At 51.1% G+C, this 22003-nt stretch overlaps 1 protein-coding gene across 1 annotated transcript; it reads left to right on the forward strand.

Annotated features, from left to right (window-relative positions):
• The first annotated feature begins 6741 nt into the window (after positions 1–6741).
• On the forward strand, positions 6742–20254 carry Cln6 (CLN6 transmembrane ER protein). Its single transcript, XM_051156626.1, has 7 exons — positions 6742–6858; positions 12693–12807; positions 14385–14483; positions 15245–15433; positions 15959–16014; positions 17405–17527; positions 19579–20254. The coding sequence occupies exons 1-7, from the start codon at positions 6785–6787 to the stop codon at positions 19847–19849; spliced, it is 927 nt and encodes a 308-aa protein (XP_051012583.1). The 5' UTR covers positions 6742–6784; the 3' UTR covers positions 19850–20254.
• The last annotated feature ends 1749 nt before the right edge of the window (positions 20255–22003 follow it).

A 22003-nucleotide genomic window follows, 5' to 3' on the forward strand; every position in this document is an offset into this window, starting at 1 on the left:
TACACAATAAAGGCAGAAGACCCCTGCTGGAGACACTGGGCCTCCACACCAGCGGGTGAGGATTGCCCCAGTACACACACCCATATCACAAGTACATACCTCACACTACGCCACATAAAATAGAAACGGAAGGAAGAAAGGGAAGGGGAGTCCTGGCCTGTGTGCCTCATCCTGCTGCAGCCCACAGAACCTTATTGATTGACAAGTACCTGAGAACGGTCTCCGGCTCATTGTCTAGCTGGGAAGTTTTGCCTGCTGGGCCCATTAAGAATTATAACTTGCTTAGTGTTCGGTGGGGGATCTTGTATCCAAGCCAATGAATAGTTAATTTAATGTCCAACAAGGAGGCTTTTCTGCATTGGGTGGAAAGTTAATTCTCAGGTCATCCATGTATTATGCATAGATTGCTTTGGCCTGATTCTGCTTTTGGCGCTGAAGCCCATCCCAGGAAGATCAGGAAAGACAAAGGAAAAAGAGACAGAAATGGAGGTAAAGGACCCTGTTAAGAGCTTCTCTCTTAAACTTCAGGCATGAGGAACCTTGAGGCCAAAGGAGTTAAACTCAGTGTGACTTTCCAGCAGGCTGATGATGCTACAGTCGGTCACCCGCTGCTCTAAGCTCAGAACTAGTCAATCCCTCATGCCTCCCACAAGATGGAGCATCTCGGAGGCTTTTGGTTTTGGTTTTTGAGACAGGGTTTCTCTGTGTAGCCCTGACTGTCCTGGACTCACAGAGATCTTCTGGCCTCCGTCTCCTGAGTGCTGGGATTAAAGGCATGCACAACCTCTGACCCGCTCAGGTTTTCAAGATTTTATATAGTATATTAGATACACTTGTTATTAGAGATCCCTTCTACAACAATTATGCATCACTTGAGTTGGTACAGGTATTTTGGAAAACAGTTCAAATTTTCTTAGAAAGTCAATTATGCGTTGGCAACATGACCCAGCCATCCCGTCTTTAGGTGTCTTTCTAGCATCTGTCTACACAAAGACCTATGCTGGACATGTTCCTAGCAGCCTTATTGTAATATCTCCAAATTCAAAACAACATAAGAGCATTCACAGTTGCCTGGATTAAACTCGCTGTGAAACATCCAAGTAATGGAGGCTAGTCCCTCTCAAAAGCAGCTGAGGCCCTGGTACAGACAGAGCATGGCTGAATCGCAAAGCTGTGGCACCATCGAAAAGCTCCAACACAAAATTCTGAGCCATTCCATGAAATTTAAGGAAAGGTGAAACTGTGATGGCAGCAGGCAGTTGCTGTGGTATGGGGCTGGGAATATGGCAAGACGGGGCCTGGGGAGGTGGCTCAGAGGTTAAGAGCACTGGCTGGCTGCTCTTCCAGAGGCCCTGCCCTCTTCTGGCCTACAGGTGTACATGCAGGTGCAACACTGTAGACATAAGTAAATTTGTTGTTGTTGTTGTTGTCTTTTTTCTGAGACAGAGTTTCTCTGTGTATCCTTGGCTGTCTTGGACTCATTTTGTAGACCAGGCTGGCCTTGAGCTCACAGTGATCCACCTACCTCTGCCTCCCGAGTGCTGGGATTAAAGGCGTGCGCCACCACTGCCTGGTGTAAATGTTTTTTTAAAAAAATTATGGCAAGGGGGGCTGGAGAGATGGCTCAGAGGTGAAGAACACTGACTCTTCTTCCACAGGTCATGAGTTCAATTCCCAGCAACCACATGGTGGCTCACAACCATCTATAATGTGATCTGATGCTCTCCTCTGGCCTGCAGGTGTACATGCAGGCAGAGCACTATATGCATAATAATAATAAATAAATACATCTTTTAAAAAATTATGGCCAGGCATGGTGGCACATGCCTTTAATCCCAGCACTCGGGAGGCAGAGGCAGACGGATCACTGTGAGTTTGAGGCCAGCCTGGTCTACAAAGTGAGTCCAGGACAGCCAAGGCCAAGGCTACACAGAGAGACCCTGTCTCGAAAAACAAAAAAACAAAAACAAAAACAAAAAAAATTATGGCAAGGTGGAGGCTGGAAGATCAGAGTTCAAGGTCGTCCCTGACTGCAAAGCAACTCAGAGGTTTGCAGTAAAACAGAACAACCTAAAGCAAATAAACCCTGGGTGCAGTTGGCATTGGAAAGGAAAAGCAACGTCGGTCAAAGAAAAGCCTAACTCAACCAGGCAATGGTGGTGCACGCCTTTAATGCATGACACGGGGAGGCAGAAGCAGGCAGATCTCTGTGAGTTCGAGGCCAGCCTGATCTACAAGTGACCTACAGGCCTGGTCTTGGCTTCCAAGACAGCGAAAGCTACACAGAGAAACCTTGTCTTGAAAAACAAAACAAAACAAAACACCAAAAGGAGCAAAAACAAACAAGGAAAAGCCCAGCTGTGCTCATGATAACCACTAAGGGCTCCTCTACAAATTCGATGGCTGGCCACTGAAACTAAAGCTCTGAGAACTGACACCAACATTTGCTGTGGAGAAATCATGTCCCTTAGAAAGTCACAAGCAAGACCCTGAAGATGCATGCCCCTCGGTGCCCAGGAGCTGGCATTCACTTTACCATCCACAGCATATTTCCATTTCATCTAAGAGCTGAAGGAAATGGTGTTCTGCAAGGAAGCTGATGAGTTGGGAAAGTGTGAGTCCCATCAGACTCGGATTCAGGGCTGTGCTTACACAGGAAAGCCAGCCCAGCAGCCTGGGCTCCTCCTCTTGCCGGCTGATTTGTTGGTACTTAAATAAATGGGTCACAGGCTCCCTCAGCCACCCCCCACCACCACCACAGCATACGGCCTCATCTCTGATGACTGGAAGCCCACCAAAGGGTTATTAAATTCATGGTCACATTTGGGTACTTCAGCCCCCTCCCTTTGCAGCCCAGTAGCATTGCCAGGCCACAGAGAGATTGGGAGAGATTGGGGTCAGACTGGGGAGGCTACACTGGCATCAATCTGCAGATTAGATTCCTGAGAATTAAACTGAGGGCCCAGCTTGGGTGTTGTCATGTGAGAGTCTTTTTTTTTTTTTGGGTTTTCCAGACAGGGTTTCTCTGTATAGTCCTGACTGTCCAGTACTCACTCTGTAAACCAGGCTGGCCTCGAGCTCACAGCAATCCACCTGCCTCAGCCTCTGCTGAGTGCTGGGATTAAAGGCTGCGCCACCACACCTGGCTTCCAAGAGCCCTGAAACTGAGCAAAGCACCCAGGAAGCGGAGACAAGAGCATCAAAAGTTTAAGGCCATCCTAAGCTATATAGTAAGTTTGAGGCTACCCTGTTTTACATAAGATCCTATTTAAAAAAAAACAAAAACAAAAACAAAAACAAAAAATGAAACAAAACAAAGGAAGGAAATAAAATAAAAATGCATCAAAATAAATGTACCACTTGGTAGAGGTGGCATAGCAACAACCTAGATGTAGCCTCTGGATTGATGGAGATGGACCTTGAGGCACGCAGCCCCAGCCTCCCATGGTCAAGCAGTCCATGAAGGTCTGACTGAAGCAAGGAAAAGTCATCTCAATAAAACTCCTCCAGAAACAAACAAACAAACAAACAAACAAACAAACACCAAGGTCCACCCCTCCTCCAGTGCCACAGAGGAAGCCCCCAGAAGAGGCTGATAGAAATAACCAGCCCAGAGCAGGACACACAGCTCTGTCTGCAGAGTGGACCTACACAGGCATGAGGACCTGAGTCTGGGTCCCCAGCCTGCACTTGAAAAGCCAAGTGTATGGGGCACATTTGTTACCCGCTGCTGAGAAACAGAGGCAGCTGGACGAGCTAAAAAGGGCTAGCCGGGCTGTATTACTGAAAGAGTTGTATCAGGGATGGAGATATAACCTCCTAACCCCCTCTTGCATCTCTCCCTTACACCACCACCACCCTCCACTGGATGCTGCAGACCCACCCTCTCAGTTAGTCCAGCACTGGATGCTGCAAGGGAAGAAGCGGACCCTGGGCTCTGGGACAACAGACAGGTAGATCCCTGATACTACTCATTGGCCAGCCAGTTCAGCCAAATTGATAAGCTCCAGGCCCAGTGAGATGCCCTGTCTCCAAATATAAAAGAGAGAACAACTAAAGAAGACACCCAAGGAAGACCTCTGGCCTCCACATGAACCTGCTTGATGTGCGCACATTCAAGAACACACACACACACACACACACACACACACACACACACACACACACACTTCAACAAAACCAGTCTGATGGTGTCAGATGGTCTGCAAGGAGCTCATGCATTCCTTTACCCACCATACTCTCAAACCTGTAGATGACCTAGCTTTCCCCACCAGGCATGGAAGCATTTGCCTTTAATTCCAGCACTCGGGAGGTGGATCTCTGTGAATCTGAGGCCAGCAAGTCCAGGGCTATTACACAGAGAACCCATGTCCTAAAATGAAAGAAAGAAAGGGCTTTCCCCTTGTTACAGATGAGCGAACCGAGGCTGGGAGGGGCTGAGCAATTTATCTGAGGCACTGATAGACTGGACCTTAGGCAGTTGTGCCCTGCAGTTGGTTGCTGTCTTTTCTCATAGGGACATAATCTCTAGGGTTTGGATGCCATCTATGTCCCTGAGACTCACAAGTCCATCTGCTAGGCTCTGACCAACATGTTGCCTGAGCTTCCAGACCCAGGGGTCCAGCTGCATCTTGACCCAACCCAACTTCGCGTGCCCAAAGATGATGCTTCATTTACCCTGTGCTTGCTCTAACCCACTTCCAAAGGGAGATTGCCCCGCTCCTTGCAGCCACGCAGCCAAGGACACTTCTCACACCATTCCTTAAGCCTCACATCCCTCCATCCACCATTACTGTTCCAGTCCAGGACCCTCATTAGAACCTGGTCCCTTACAGGCTGCACCTCCAGTTCTGCCTCTTCTCACCCATCTGAGAATGCAGATATGTGCCAGTTTCCTGCCAGTGTGCCCTCCAGCTGCTTCCGGTGGTCCTTAGGGATGGAGGAGGTCCAATCTAAACCTGTCCCTCCCCCACCCCAGACTCTGTCATTCATTTCCCTGAGCAGGCAGGCAGTGTGGCTCTCACAGAACTTTCCATTCCAAGCCAGCCTCTGGAGAGGGGACGGGGAGGGGGGGGACTATAGGTGTAGGTGGGTGAGTCATTCTTTTTTTTTTTTTTTTTTTTTTACGATTTTATTTGTTTTATGTATATGAGCGCTCTTTCTGCATGGATGCCTGCATGCCAGAAGAGGGCATCAGATCTCAGTGTAGATGGTTGTGAGACGCCATGTGGTTGCTGGGAATTGAACTCAGGACCTCAAGAAGAGCAGACAGTGCTCTTAAACTGCCGAGCCATGTCTCCAGCCCCGGATCATTCTTGCTGACCCCTCTGCCAGGAGTTCTTTCTCACTTCCAGTTCACACTTGCCTGTCCCCTCTGTGTCTACACAACCCTCATGTCTCCATTACTAGCTTTGAGCAGGGGCACTTCTGAACAGGGTTCACTGGTTCCTCCTTACACAGAACTCACAAGGTAGGTAATACGTTTGAATGAGGGAGGGGTGTGTGCCTTTCCCCAAGCCAAGCTAGAATGACAAAGCCAGGACTGGATTCAGAACCACCTCATTGCCACCCCAAACGCGAGAGAATTCACCACTTTTCTATACTCTTCACCTATCAAAGCTGTTAGGAATCTGCTTCAGTCTGCCTACCTATGATGTCATTGCCTACCTGCCACGGGGGGCGTGGCCCTGCCCAGGGCTATATAAAAGGACAGACCCACCTAGCCCCTCTCTCTCTTACCCCCTTACTCCCTTCCCCTCTACTTCTTTTTGTCTTCTCCTGTCTCTGTCTCTCTTTCTCTGGGGGGCCCCTCCCTTCTTTCCTTCTCTCCCCATACTCATTTAATAAGCCTCATATAATATAATATCTGAAGCCGGGCGGTGGTGGCACACGCCTTTAAATTAATCCCAGCACTTGGGAGGCAGAGGCAGGCGGATCTCTGTGAGTTTGAGGCCAGCCTGCTCTTCAGAGAGCGTTCCAGGACAGTTAAGAGCTGTTACACAGAGAAACCCTGTCTCAATAAAACAAAAATAAATAAATAAATAAAATTATACATATAATTAAAATACACATACACACACATATATGTTGCCTGGCATCTTATTCTATTATTTCTTATTTTCTAAATAATTACAAAAGCACATAGTTGACAGTTTATTGAGCAGTTTTTAATCTGAGGAGGGTGGGCTCTCAGCACAACTTGAAGGGCTCAAAGACCTCAGGCCTTTTGGTGACCTCACGGCTTGATCGTTCCGGGTCTCCAGTTCATCTCCATCCAGTACTCTCAGCCTAGCTAGGCGAGGCTTTCTTCCTGAAGAAATGCAGAGGACCCAGAAAACAAACAAGCAAACCACCACCCAGGCGCCAGGCATCCTCAAGCGTGTGCAGATCCAGCTCAGACCAAGACGTAGGACATAAATTAAGCCCCTCCTTCTCAAGCCGAGATCGCCCTCCTCTAGTCTTCTACTCCACCCTTACCAGTCATTCTCCTTCCTTCTTCCCTTTCTTCTTCCTCCTTCAGTCCCTCCCTACTCCTCCTTCCGACCCTGTCCTCCTCTCCCTTCCCTCCCTAAGCCCCTCCCCATCCTCCTCCCTCTACGAGTTTCTCCCACAGCTCTTTCCTCCCGCCTCCGCGCCCCCCTTCTCCGGCTCCTCCCCTCCCCTGCCCTCCCGCCCGCCCCGGGACCTAGCCTCCCGCCCAAGCTTACCCGCTCTGGGTGCAGAAGCTCCGCGCGGCCCACGCAGCCGTCACTCCCCCGGGAAGGCGAGGTCGAGCGTGGCGGCCATGGAGGCAGCGGCCCGGAGACGGCAGCTCCCGGGAGCGGCGGGAGGCCCCGGTGCCGCGTTCATGCAGGCCAGGTGCGCGCGGAGCGGGGACAGGGAGGCCGCGTGGGGCCCCAGAGTTTGAGAGACCTTGCTAGGATTAGGGGAACCATTGGGGCTGGCTACTCGGAGGTCACCCAGGCCAGATCTGCTGAGTCCCCGTGCCACTTGCAAGTTTTCGGGAGCCTCCTGCTCTGGCCAGGACTTTGACTCTGTTCTGAACCAGGAGGCTGGAGGTTGGAGTGGGCTAGGAGAGTGAGCCGGTTAACCGGGGACAGCGGGCAGTGACACGCTCCCTGAATGAGAGGATCCTTCCCTCAGAGGGGAGATGTTTGGGGTTTATCTGGCTAGGTGGGACAGAGCCAGAGACACAAAACCCGCCCTTTCATCTTTCCCTCCAGTGCTCCTTCATCCGATTCACTGACCATAAGCATTCCCCGCATGTCATCTGTGTTGATTAAGCACCTGTTCTGCGCCCAGCGCTGTGTCATGTGGGAAACAGGAGCCAATGGAGGTGATTGCTAATCCTGGAGGGCTTTCTGGAAGAGATGAGCAGTGCAGGACTCTGCAGAAGAGACACTTAAGGCTTTTAGGCCCTACATGGTGGTTATGCCTTTAATCCCATCACTGAGAAGGCAGACGCAGATTTCTTTCTTTCTCTACCCGCCCCCCCCCCCCCGTCCCCGCCTCCCAAGACAAGGTTTTTCTGTGTATCCCTGGCTGTCCTGGACTCGCTCTGTAGGCCAGGTTGGCCTTGAACTCACAGAGACTCTGTCTCCTGAGGGCTGGGATTAAAAGGTTTGCGCCACCACCGCCTGGCTCAAAAGCAGATTTCTCTGGGGGTGTATATCAGTCGGTAGTGACTGCATAGCATGCAGGAAGCCCTGGGTTCAATCCCCACCGCTGCAGAAACTGGACATGGTGGCCAGTGGAAGCATGTGAGGAAATGCAAGGAGTACGCTGGTATTGGACAAGTCACAGGTGTAAGAGAAAACGACAGGGCGGGACCGACTTCGGAATGCCCCAATGCCCCAGAGTTGGATAAGAAGGCCGCAGAGTCCGAAGTCTGAAGAGGTACCAATCCTTAAAAGAAGGCTGCTCAGTTCTTGAACAGTCGTCCTCGTACTTTCTTCACCCTAAATGACCTGTTAAAAATGTGTATCCTCCCAAGCCGGGCATGGTGGCGCACGCCTTTAATCCCAGCACTCGGAAGGCTGAGAGGCAGGCGGATCGCTGTGAGTTCGAGGCCAGCCTGGTCTACAAAGTGAGTCCAGGATGGTCAACCCTGTCTTGAAAAACCAAAATAATAATAATAATAATAATAATAATAATAATAATAATAATAATAATAATAATAATAATAATAATAATATAAATAAAAAATGTATACCCTCCCAAATGTATACCCCGTATCCCACAGGTACCAAAGAGCCACGGAAGGGTTTTGAGCACGGGTGTGTGCTCCAGGTGGATTTTGGAAGCTGCTGGTGTGATTTGGGGGAAGTTTTGGGAGACTGGGCTCAAGCAGGCGCTTTTCATTGTCCCTGAAGAATGTGCAGGCTGTTCAGTTTCTGACTTGGAAACTATCCTCTGAGCATGCGCAGTGCTGGGCCAGGCACCGTTTCCACCTGATGGCCAGCCTAAGATCTCTCCGTGGCTTAGTAACACTGTAGCCCTCTTAGTTTGTATATACACTCTATCCTGCTTGCACTGGGGCAGATTGGCCTGTAAGCACATTACTGAGCAGCGTGTCATGTCATGGCCTTTTACTCCTCTCTAAGTATTACCTCATCATCTCCATTAAGGAAACTGATCCAGAGCTGAGCCGGGTAGGGAGTCTCACCTGACTGAGGCTAGACCTGTTCAATGCACAGAAACGTTACACAAGTTCAGCTGCCCATGCGCCGGGGGCAGGGGGGGGGGGTTGTCAAATTCCCTTCACACTTGCAGCTGACACCGTTGTTTTCTTTCTTTCTTTCTTTTCTTTTCTTTTCTTTTTTTTTTTTTTTTTTTTTTGGTGTTTTCGAGACAGGGTTTCTCTGTGTAGCCTTGGCCATCCTGGACTCATTTTGTAGACCAGGCTGGTCTCGAACTCACAGCAATCCGCCTGCCTCTGCCTCCCGAGTGCTGGGATTAAAGGCGTGCGCCACCACGCCCGGCGACACCGTTGTTTTCTACCTGTTATCTGTGGCTTCATTCTCAGCGTTGGAAGTCAGGATACCATGTTTACAGTATTTAAGCTGTCTTTGGCTTTCTGTTGTTATGTAGCCCTGGCTGTTCTGGAACTCTGCTCTGTAGACCAGGCTGGGCTAGCACTGACAGAGATCCACCTGCCTCTGCCTACTGAGTGCTGGGATCAAAGATGTGCGCCACCACTCCTGGCTCTTAGTTATCTGGGGTTTTTTTGTTTGTTTGTTTGTTTGTTTTTGTTTTTGTTTTTCCTTTTTGTTACTGCACTTCCTCATCTTTTATTAAAACGCTTCTGTCTTACTATGTCTGGTATTTCATCATCCATTATAAAGAGCTCAAAGTCAGTCTCTATATCGCCCCCATTCACAGTTCTCTGTTTACTTCCCTAAAGAAGCTCTTTTCTTTTCTGGCGATGTCCAGGCTTGCAGATGCTGCTGTGTGGTACTGGCTTCCCAGCTGTCGTGGTATCAGCTTCCCCCATGCAGTAGACTTGGGGGAGCTGTGGAGGGGAGCAGGAGCAAAGGCTGGCCTTGTTTCAGGTTACCTGGCATTGTGCTTTCATCACTGTCCAGGATTGCTGGTGATGGGGACCTAGGACCAGCCCAGCCCCTTGGGGGGGCTCAGCCTGTGCAGTCTAGAATCAGGAACTTGGGGCAAGCTTGAGGTTACTCATCTTTCTGACAGAAGCTTTGGGTGGTGGGGGTGAGGGGGGGGGTACCTTTCCCTTGTGTGATCTGCCTTCACAGTCAAAGTCCCACAGAAGAAAAACCCTTCGGATGTTTGTCAGGCTTTTGTCTGTGTTTTGATGGGAAAGGAAGGCTTTTATCAGTGTGAGGGAAAGCACACAGACAGCAAGCTCACAGAAAGACCTGCAGAGCAGAGCGGGGATTCCAACAATCCACATTTATTAGTCTTGAGTCCCACGCCAGCGTCTTCCTTTCTTCCTTCTTGCTTCCTCTTATCCCCACCTGCCCTACTGAGCTAGGCTGGACCCATGCCAAGGTTCCCACTGGCTGAAGTGTTTCCTGGGATAGAGGAAGAAAGTGTTGCTGAGCTTCTAGTGTGAGCCAGGAACTTCTAGAGGCAAGCACCAAGTGCCTCCCCTTCCCTACCTTCCCCGTGGGCCGTCAAAATTCCTTTATTTTATTCTATTCTTTCTTCTTTCCTTCCTTTCTTCGCCCCCCCCCCCATCCCCCGTTTTTGGTTTTTTGAGACAAGGTTTCTCTTTGTAGTCCTGGCTGTCGTGGCTCACTCTCTGTAGACCAGGCCACCTGCCTCTGTCTCCAGGGTATGAAGATTAAAGGTGTGCAGCATCACCTCCTGACCCCTTTATTCTTTTTTTTGTTTTTGTTTTTTTGTTTTTTCGAGACAAGGTTTCTCTGTGTAGCCTTGGCCATCCTGGACTCACTTTGTAGACCAGGCAGGCCTGGAACTCACAGCGATCCGCCTGCCTCTGCCTCCCGAGTGCTGGGATTAAAGGCGTGCGCCACCACGCCCGGCTCTGCCCCTTTATTCTTTATACTAAACATCCCACCTCTGATTGAATTTGGGGTTTCAGAATGAAACACTGAGGGCACTCTCTTCCTCCCTCCAAATTCTGCATCACTCGCTGCTGCTCGTTCGAGGCCTGTTCTGACGGGCCTAATGAGGAAGGAACAAACAGGGACTCTGTTGAAGGCTCTCACTGAACTCTGAGCAGTCTGTGTACTTAACCTGAATGTTGCCCTGTCTTCGGCCTGGCCAGCCTCTACCATTTTACCCCGATAGGCCTGGGATTTCTGCGGTGCCTTCTCTCTTCCTCCCTCAGGCCTTTCCCTCCTGCTCACAGGCAGCTTTTCTTCCTGGTTAAAAGTGCCCATCCCCCACCCCCCCCCCCCTTTAGAGTCCCCTTCCTTTTTGTAGGTTCTGCATATAGTTCCTAGCTCCACTGATCTGGGTGGACCTCAGATGTCAGCTGCCTTATTTTAGTGATCGGAATAGAAGGCCATTAATCGCATAGAGACCCTAGATTATCCAGAACTCCCGCATCTCAGTGGCAGTTAGGACGAGCTCAGTACCCCCAACAAAAAGGAAGGTGCCAGCACATATGGCCTGAGGCAGCCTGCCATGGGACACAAGAACACTGTGCATCTGCGCATGCCACTTCATTTGCTCTTTGCTGTCCCTGGAGGGTGGAACCTTGGCCACTGACACTCTGGAGGCTTGCATCCTAGACAGCCACCATCAGAAGGAGCTCAGTCCCCAATTGGCCAAGCCTTCTTTGGGAATAAGCAAAAGTTGGGAAAGAAGTGATAAAAGTAGTCACCACAGCTCTTTACTGTGTGGGCAACAGTGGCTAACCTCTGACCTCAGAACCTCAGCATCTTCAGCTGAAAGCAGTAGGAGAACAGCTCCTGCCTCCGATGCCACTGCCTGCCCTTAGCTGAGATGCTAAAGGTTGTAGCATCATGCACAGTTGGTGATCAGTGTGTGTGGGGGCCACTATGTCCGGGGACAGAAGCTATGCTGACTTGGGAAATGCCTACCCTACCTGCCTTGCTTTCTACAGGACCCAAGGGCCTGCCTCCCTCGCTGGGGACCACCTTCCTGGGCTGCTCAGCTCACGTACTCATAGGGGAGGGCTACTGAAGTGGCCACAGTGACAGCTTTAAGTCAGCTCCAGCCAGGGACAGAGCTGAGAACTCTGGGGGTTGGGGAGCCGTGTCACCCCATGCCTGCTGTGGCCACACACACAGGACAATGACATTATCTCCATCATCTTAGGAGTTAGTAGTGGCTCGTCTGGGCAGTAGCACGCTCTAAGAAGACTCGGACTCTGCTGGCGGGGTGGGGGGGGTGGTTTGAAGACTTGGGGAGCCTTAATGCTCTCCCCTTTTGGGCTGCTGCTATGGCTCTGTGGGTCGAGGCAATCACTCAGATCTGAGTTTGATCCCAGGACCTACATGGTAGAAAAGAGAGGAATTCTGAACAAAGCCTTCTAACCTCCACATGCATGGCATGGCATGGCATGGCACGGGGGCATGCTCATATGGCCAAATAAATAACTGCCTTTCTTTCTTTCTTTTCTTTTCTTTTCTTTCTTTCTTTCTTTTTTTTTTTTTAAATAAAAGCTCCTCTCTTGAAAGCCTAGAAGGAAGAGTACAACCCAGGCCCGTGCAGCCACCACCAGCCCGAGTTAGTGAGGAAACGCTCGCCTCCTGTACGGATGCTATGGTTTGGAAAAAGCTTTCTCAGAGAAGCCCTCCCATAGGGAGTGGCAATGCCAGGCAGAGGGGGCCAGCCTGGTCTACAAAGCAAGTCCAGGTTAGCCAGGGCTACACAGGGAAATCCTATCTCAAAATAACAACAAAAAACAGTACATAGCAAGTAAACAAAAGAGCTCACACAAGCAGACCCATGGTTCCTGAGAGACAGTGGGTGCTTCCCGAAGGTTGCCTGCTGCCACAGTCTCGTCGCCCTGATGTTTTGCCCTGTTCTCCCCTACCGTTTTATAATGGAAGCGTGACTGTTACTTTGCCCATAGGTAAGTTACTTCCTGAGTCACAGAGCAGTTAGGACACCTGAGGCCCACCAGTTTTCAGCCCTGGATGACATGTGTGTCCTGCCTTTAAGTGCCGGGACCTCTGCCTTTCTCTTGGGTTGATGGCCAGAGGGCTGACGCTAGCCTCGTTCCTTGCCAGGCACGGCTCCGTGAAGGCTGAGGAGACAGACCGCACAGCCCCCTTCCACTTTGACCTCTGGCTCTACTTCACACTGCAGAACTGGCTTCTGGACTTCGGCCGCCCCATTGCCATGGTAAGTGTGAGGCTGAGTCAGAAGGGCGTGGGAAGGAGGCACAGCATGTCTGTGGCCTCCCTCACTGTCACTGTCCTGGCATGGCACTGTCACCTGGAGGTGGAGCCTGCCAGCTGGTTTTGCATATTGCAACTGACCAGATTGTAATAACTAAGGTAAAGCCAGTTCCAAGTACTGAGAGGAACAGTTAGAAGTCCCAAACTAAGGAAGTGTCAGGCTTTCCTGTCCCGCCTCTGAGGGCCTGGGGCACACCTGTCCACTCCTTTCTCTGTTTGTGTAAACATATATAGAAATTTCTTTTGTTTTTTCGAGACAGGGTTTCTCTGTGTAGCCTTGGCTGTCCTGGACTCACTTCATAGACCAGGCTGGCCTCGAACTCACAGCGACCCACCTGCCTCTGCCTCCCGAGTGCTGGGATTAAAGGCATACGCCACCATGCCCAGCTGAAATTTATTTTTTTAATAGAACCAAAGGAGATTTTGTTTCATGCCTTATATCCTGTGCCTTGTTTTACACTAGAATATACCTCTACAGCAACGAATGCAAATTGCTGTTCCTATAAATGGCAACTTAACCTTCCATAGTAAACGTGTGGTATAAGGGCCTGTCACAAGACAAAACAAACCGAGCTGCTAGACAATTCCAGCAAAGTGGCAGGTTACAAAATTAACATACCCAAATCAGTAGACCTCCTCCATACCAGACACAGACTGAGAAATACGAAAGACAGTCCCGTTCACAGTAGCCCGGAAAACAAAACGAAATTCCTCGAAACAAAGCTAATCAGGAGAGTGAAAGACCTGCACAGTGCGAAGTTCAGAAGAGTTTGGTGCTATGGGCATTCAGTGGAATGAAAATGATGTAAATATGATAGCATAGTTTTGCTTTAAAAATGGTTAGACAGCCCGGCGTGGTGGCGCACGCCTTTAATCCCAGCACTCGGGAGGCAGAGGCAGGCGGATCGCTGTGAGTTCGAGGCCAGCCTGGTCTACAAAGTGAGTCCAGGATGGCCAAGGCTACACAGAGAAACCCTGTCTCGAAAAACCAAAAAAAATAAAAATAAAAATAAATAAAAATGGTTAGACAGGGCGGAGCATAGTGGTGCTCGCCTTTAATCCCAGCACTCAGAAAGCAGAGGCAGGCTGATCTCTGTGAGTTCCAGGACAGCTTGGTCTACTGAGTGAGTCCAAGACAGCCAAGGCTACACAGAGGAACCCTGTCTCGAAAAACCAAAAAATAAAAAAGGTTAGAGGAAAAAGATAGGATTTCAAATTAGGAATGATTTTAGATTATAAATGCGTGTTTACATAAAACAATAAAAACAAAACAACTATCATGTAGAGAGCCTAAGAAAGGCCCTGGGTTTCTGTGTACCATACATGACAGGGACAATCAGTCCATTTACTGTCTATGGGACTCAGTTCCTCTCTCTGGGAGCCCTTTTTTTTTTTTTTTTTTTTTTTTGCCTTGGGGCTCCTAACAGGGTTCCCAGAGAACACAGGAAGAGCTCAGTGTCTGTGAGGGCTGGTGACCTGTGGCCTGTAGGCCTTCCTGTGAGTGCACACTCTCTTCCCCAGCTGGTGTTCCCGCTCCAGTGGTTCCCTCTCAACAAGCCAAGTGTTGGGGACTACTTCCACATGGCCTACAATATCATCACGCCCTTCCTTCTGCTCAAGGTACAGACTGGCCTGTCTCCTTCCCATTTTTTCTGTCTGTCTCTCTCTCATACACATACACACGTGTACACACACACACACACACACACATACACACACACACACACACACACACACACACACGTGCTGGGAAGCTGGTTCAGTGGGTCAGGTGCTTGCTGCCAAGCCTGACACCCTGAATTTCATCCCCATACGACAGAAGAGAAATGACTTCCACAAATTGTCCCCTGACCTATGTAATACATGTGCACCTACGTAAATACACATAATATATACATAGGTAAATGTTTCTTTAAAATATTTAAAAATGGAAGGCATTTCAAGTCTCTAAATTTAGAAGAAGCACAGCCTCAGAATACAGTTTCTGTGGTTTTGGAACACCCATCCCCATTTTGCACTTCCTGACATTTTTCTTTCTGTTTACTGGGGACCTGTCACCTGAAAATCAGACCCTGCAGCATGCTAGCCCACCCAAGGCACATACTGGACACCCTGGGGTAGTGGAAGGGTCTGGCCTTGTCAGGACTCCTGCCTTGAAGGTCTGGTACCACCTCTAACACTGCTGCCTAGCCCATCTTCCTAGAAAGGAAGGGTGTGTTCAGCTGGCCCTGATGGCTTTGCCCCACACCTTGTCTGGAGCTAGGTGGCTTACAAAGGAGCCCCCAACCTCCAGAGGGACTTTCTATCCCATTTTTCTGAGGGAAGGGAGGCAGAGCTTATCACACTGTAACGGAGGCAGGGGCCTCATTTTTCACCGTCAGCTTATCGAGCGGTCCCCCCGCACACTGCCACGGTCTATAATCTACGTCAGTATCATCACCTTCATCATGGGAGCCAGCATCCACCTGGTGGGCGACTCAGTCAACCACCGCTTGCTCTTCAGTGGGTACCAGCACCACCTGTCAGTCAGAGAGAACCCCATCATGAAGAATCTCAAGCCGGAGACTCTGGTGAGGCTCCCCCCCCCCCGCCCCAGTCCCTGTCTACTCTACCAAGGCTGCCCCTACTGGGGATCTTCTGTTCTTGGGGGCTAAAGAGGGTTCCCCCCCCAGTCATGCCTCAAGTAGCCAAGGCTGGCCTTGCCTCTGCTCCCCTGGAATGCTGAAATTAAAGCATACACCTAAGTGAGGGTACTGTTGTCTACCCAAGCTAGCGAGCTCCTAGACTGCAAAGGGGCACAGTGTCTGTCTGGACGTGGTGTGCACATCTGTAACCCCAGCACTCAGGACACAAAGAGAAGACAATTGCTACAAGTTCAAGATGAGGCTGCTTTATTTAACAAGGCCCTGTCTCATCAACACCAAAACAGTGGTGCAGGGACTGGGCTCTCCGTGGCCCCTCTGCCACCCTAGGGAGGGAATGGGAGTGGTGTGCGTGCTGGGGGCGGGGTAGGGGATGTGAAAGGGGCAGGAGCGGGCTGCGGTGTTGCCTGGAGTCCCAGCCTCCCTCACTCTGCCGCCCCTGTGCCTTCTTAGATCGACTCCTTTGAGCTTCTCTACTACTATGACGAGCACCTGGGCCACTGCATGTGGTGAGTTACGGTTCCACCCAGGATCCAGGCGCCAGGAGATACTGCACAAGGCCTGCTGGACCCAAGTATTGAGGGGAGCATCTGGTCAGCGAGCCTGGGAGACCCTGTCCCTTTAGCCCTAAGGGGGCCTCCTATTGCCTCCTTCCTACCCGAAGTTTCCACAGTGGCCACTAGAGGGCAGCAACCAGGTGTTTGTTCGCTTTAGCCATGCCTGAGCCTGGGGTTGGGGAGGGAGGACGGTAGCCCTGATAAACACACACACTAGATGCAGGAGTCAGACGGTGATGTAGGGAGCTGAGAAGAGCCAGCAGAGCCAGGTTTGGAGGGACAATTTGTGTTCCCCATCTTAGAACTCCCTGGGGAATCTCCTTACTACCACTACTGCCACTCAGGAAAATCTCAGACTGGGGTCAGAATCAGTGATTCTGGGCTCAAATAATGAGGGTTCCTCTGCTACCCTGGATAAACTAAAAGCAGAGGGAGGAGGGGAGAGTGGCTGTCAGCTAGCCATGCACTTGGGTGCCTCATCTGGACTGAAGTGCTTCCCTCAACACACACCCAGCCCTGGTGTCTGTGGGTCTGTCTGAAGCTAGGGAGATTCATCCTCTTGGTTTGCACGGTCCTACCGTCCTCAGAACAGGCCTCCTGCCAGCTCTTCCTGACTTTGCCAGGTGACTCTGCATTGAAAGCTGGGAGAGGAGGAGAGAGAAGGAACAGCCCTGGGAATTCCTGAGAGGTGGGAGGCCACTGAGTATTGAGGGTAGGGGTGTCACATGACAGAAAAAGATTGTGTGTGCAAGAGCATGACTGTGTGCACACAAGCGTGTGTGTGTGTTTGTGTGTGTGTTAGAATGAAAAAGATAGCCCCTATGTGGGGAGGCGACAAGCCATGCGCTTGGATGAGGTGGGGACTGGTGGCTGAGTGTGAATGAGGGCTCCACAGCTCTCCTTGGGTTCCTCCCGCGTGCGCTGTGTTCTCTCCTACCTCAGCCTTGCTGGGTAGGGCTAGTGTGGCACTTGACTTGCTGGTGTTTGAGGCACATGGATGAAACAGCCCCACATCCCCTCATCTCCATGTAAATGAAGGACAGGATGGGCATGGGTCCAGAGAGGGAAGCTGGGCAGGGTGTGGTTGCCATGGCACCCACCCCTTCACTTCAGTTTTAACACAAGGAGCCTGGGGCTTTTCTCCCTGTGAGCTCCACCTTTTAGTTTCTATTCCTCCCACCTTGACTCCCACGGCAGAAAAGACTGGGTGTAGAACAGTGTGCATTCCAAGGGTCTTATAAGCCACATGGTGACACCCTACGTGACAATGCAAGGGACCAGTGGAAAGATGATGGGGCTGGTCCCTGGTCAGGCCTGTAAACCCGCTGCCTCTCCATCACAGGTACATTCCCTTCTTCCTCATCCTCTTCATGTACTTCAGTGGCTGTTTTACTACCTCCAAGGCCGAGAGCCACATGCCGGGGCCTGCCCTGCTTCTGGTGGTGCCCAGTGGTCTGTACTACTGGTAAGTAGACATTGGCACCTGGGGTGGGACAAAGGGCACAGGCACTGAGTGAGCCACTACAGTAAAAATCCACACACAAAGTGTTGGGTGTGATGGCCCAGCCCTGTAGTCCTAGCGTTTGGGAGGTGGAGGCAGGGGGATCAGGAGTTCAAGGTTAGCACTGGCGACTTAGTGAGTTTGAGGCCATGTTGGGCTACATGGAGCCTGTCTCAGAGAGAGAGAGAGAGAGAAAGAAGAAAAAAAAAAAAAAATCACTCTTGACCCCAGGCCTGCAGTGTGACCACAGACCTGCAGTGTGACCCCAGGTAGGACTTGCCATCTCCAGGTTTCTGCTTCCTCCTAGTTTGTGAGAAGGCTGTGCCTTGTAGTGGCTTCTCTCTTACCAGGGTTCTCAGCACCAAGCAGACTGTGGAAGATGGCAAGGCTGTTCCTTTCCTCTGTGTCCCGCTCCCAGCACATCAGAGCCACCTTGAGGCCAGGAGTCTACCTCTAGGTCATGTGCTGTAAATGCTCCTGAGCCTCAGTTTACCCCCTCTGAACCTGTCCTCCTCTGAGGAAACGTTGGGATCCAGTGGGGGAGAGAAGAGCACTGGGTGATAAGATGACAAGGACAGACCAGGGGGAGTTTCCCAGCCTGGTGCTGCCTCTCCTGTTCTTTTGTTCTCCTGAGGTCCCATTGCCCACTCTAGACTCCTCTCTCAGGCCTCAGCCAGACCCTTATCTTCCCGTCATTTCTTCCTTGGCAACAGGTCTTTCTCTCACACACACAGGGCTGTGGGATCACAGGGAGGACCCAGCAGGACCCGGTCCTTCTTAGATGGGAAACCCTTCACATGAAAAAGGCCCTTCGGGGCTGGAGAGATGGCTCAGAGGTTAAGAGCATTGTCAGATACCTTGAGATGTGGGGCCCTTTATGTTCCCCACATAAGGGAGAAAACAGCCTTGAAGTTGTTCAAAGTTGCTATGTGACGTCCCCGAGGTCCCAGGCCCCTCGGTTGTGGAGCTGGAGTTCGTTAGGTGAACAGGTGAGCATCAGCACCCTGAGAGGCAGTAGCCGGGTAACCCTGCAGAAGCCTCTGCGTGCGTCTGTGTGCTCTGTACTCTGGGGTGCAGCGTCTCTACATGAAAGTGGCCCAGCCTCCAAGGGGACAATGATGACGACAGCCTCTGTGGATTGAGATGGCATCCCCAAATTCAGATACCCTAGAAACCCAGCAGGCAGCAGATGAGGTCCTGGGGAGTGTGAGAGCTGAGGGCATGTGTCACGTGGTGTTTTTGTTCTCTTGCTCCTCCAGAGCCAGTTTCTGTTGTAAATGTCCTAATGTGATGAGAAAAGGCAAAAGCCAAAGCCCAGACATCCTGTGACTCTCAGTGTGTATGCGGCCTTGGAACTTGCTGTGTGGACACTAGAGACCTACCTGCCTCTGCCTCCTGGGCATTGCGTAAATGTGTGTGTTACCACACCCAGCTGCTGCTGCCGCTGCCACCGCTGCTGATTAAACATGGTTTCTCTGTGTAGCCCTGGCTGTCCTAGAACTCACTATGTAGACCAGGCTGGCCTCAAACTCACAAAGATCTGCCTGATTGTGCCTCCCTAGTGGGTAAGGGTGTGTGCCACCTCATCCAGCCATCCAGCAGATTTTTTTAAAAGGGATTTGTTTGTTTGTTTGTTTATTATGTATACAATGTTCTGCCTGCATGTGTACCTGCACACCAGAAGAGGGCATAAGATCTCATTATAGATAGTTGCGAACCACCCATGTGGTTTCTGGGCATCGAACTCAGGACCTTTGGAAGAGCAGCCAGTGAGTGCTCCTAACCTCTGAGCCATTTCCACTGCCCTTAGCAGAGTATTATTAAACCATGCAAAGTCAAAGCAGTGTGATGCTGCCAGGCTGTGGTTTAGACTGTTCTGGCACATGGGTCCACTCACTAGGTGAGCCATTCTGATTTACTGGGAAGGCAACCTAGGACTTGGTCCAGAAGGATGCCAGGCAGGATGGTGTTGCCATGGCACCCACTCCACCTCCATACCTGTCCTCTTTCTCCAGGTACCTGGTGACTGAGGGCCAGATCTTCATCCTCTTCATCTTCACCTTCTTTGCTATGCTGGCTCTCGTCTTGCACCAGAAGCGCAGGCGCCTCTTCCTGGACAGCAACGGCCTCTTCCTCTTCTCTTCCTTCGCCCTCACCCTCTCGCTGGTGGCTCTGTGGGTTGCTTGGCTGTGGAATGACCCTGTACTCAGAAAGAAGTACCCTGGTGTCATCTACGTCCCTGAGCCGTGGGCCTTCTACACGCTCCATGTCAGCAGTCAGCACTGAGGCCTACTGGGGACACCAGGACATGGTTATTCATAATGGGTGCATGCACGCACCGAGGTACATGGGCTGAGCATTGTGCACAGGCATTGGCAGAGTACAGTGTTCTGGTCAGGGATTTTTATCTTTGTTTCTGTTTTTTGCTTTAGACTTAAGATGGAATTGAGTTTGGGGAAGTATGTAAAGGCCAAAATCCTGGCCCCTGCCCTCCCCTGCATAGTCCACTACTATTAGGGGGTGCCTGGATAACACCCCTATCTCTCAAGACTGGGCTGGCCTTATGGAGATGTCTTCTGGCAGCTGTGCAGGTTTGTGAGGGCCGGGTGGGACAGTAGCAGGAGACTCTGCTACCCACCTGGCACCTGGCTCACCCTGAAGCTGCCTGCTGGGCCCCAGGTTTCTAGGTCACAACTTTTAAACTTTGAACAGAGCAATTCCATCTCTGGGCTCCATTTGTTCCAGAGGGCCCCATGCTCCCCAAGTGGCTCTGTGCACTGGAGGTTACTGATTCCTTTGGGGGCAGCCTCAGCAAGGAAGAGGGGTTCTGTCTGTTACTGTGTCCCCACCCTAAGCTTAGTGGGGTATGTTCCTCCCAGTCTTTTGTCCAACCTCACACTCCACTCACATGCTAGTGAGAGCCCAGGCTCCAGGGAGCCAGAGGCCCAGCGCCACTATCCGCTAAGCTCCTTAAGCTGCCTGAGCTTCAGCTACATGGACGGCAGAATTCTCAAATCCTTGTTTTATAGATTCCCTGAGGCCCGTTGTAGGGGTCTAGGACATTACAAGTCGACAGCACATCTCATCCTGAGTCTCTAGCCACCTGCCGGTGCCTTTGTTCCCAGCATGGTGGCTCCTGCCTTTCCCCGGGCCCACCTCCTCCCAGGCTCAGATGGAGGTGCCACCACCTCATTTGGCAGCCAGCACTACCCTGTGCTGTGAGTGTTGGGGACACTCCATGCATGGACCTGCCTCTTTCCTATTGCTCTCAGGGAACCCTGGGCCTCAGTTTCTCCTCTTTTGGTGTGGTCCTTCTCTGGACTAAGCCATGCTGGGTGGTGAGAGCTCTGAATAAAGACTGATGTGAAGCCCAGCCTGGCTGGTGGCTGTTTCTAGCTTTGGGTGTGTGATGGGAAGTCAGGGGGGAGTTGTGGACCAAGGGGAAGGCTGGCTGGTCTGGGGCCTAGGCTGCAGGGTGCAGGGCTTTCTCTTGGACAGACCTTCAGAAACCTCTCCCTACCCTACCCCGACCCCTGTCATCTGTCTATCACTTAAAGGCTCATGAGGCTGTGGGCAAGGACCTCTTGCCAGTCAGTACAGTGTCCCTTAGAGGAGCCTAGGACAGTGAAGGGAAGTAGAGCACCTCCAAGCTTGTCACTGGCAGTGTCCCAGCAGTCTTCCCCTGTGCTGGGAGGTAGTGAAAAGTCAGGCTGTGGGAGGTGGCCCTGAGCCTCAGGCAAGTTGACTGTACCTGGGCTCATGGTAGCCAAAGTTCTCAGCCTGGCCACACCTCACCAGAGATGTGGGCAACATTACCAGGAGGCACAGAGTGAGGACCATGGCTCCACCGAGCCTCGGTCCCTCAGTTACCCAACACAGACATTCCTTGCCTACCTCAGGACGCTGCCATTTCAGGACTGTAGTCAGAAGGTCTAAAAGCTATCTTGAAAGCAGGGACAGGCCTGGGCTGTGGGACCTGAAGACTACCTGTTATGGGGAGCTCTTAGTAAGAAAACAGTGGGAGGAATGGGGTGTGGGCAGTGTTGGACAGAGGACAGCCTCAGGTGTCCTTAAGGAACACAGTTCACCTTATTTTTCAGATGTGGTCTTTTGTTGGCTTGGAACTTGCCCAGTAGGCTCAGCTCACTGGCCAATGGGCTCCAGCGACCCAGCGTCTCTATCTCCCCATGCCCATCATACAAATGTGCCACCACAGCTGATCTTTTTTATGTGGCTTCTGGGAATAGAACTCAGGTCCTTTTGGTTGCAAGGCAAATACTTTACTGATGGATCCATCTCCTCAGCCCTAAGAAAACATTTAAAATATTCACCAAAGTGAGTGAGTATTTAGGAAAAGCAAATTCCTGGAGCCTTGGGTCATCGTGTGCCTCTTAGACAATTGTTTAAGAATGCCACTGTGAGCTGAGCAGTGGTGCCTCT

Source organism: Acomys russatus, chromosome 14 (genome assembly GCF_903995435.1).
Source record: "Acomys russatus chromosome 14, mAcoRus1.1, whole genome shotgun sequence".
NCBI lineage: Eukaryota > Metazoa > Chordata > Mammalia > Rodentia > Muridae > Acomys > Acomys russatus.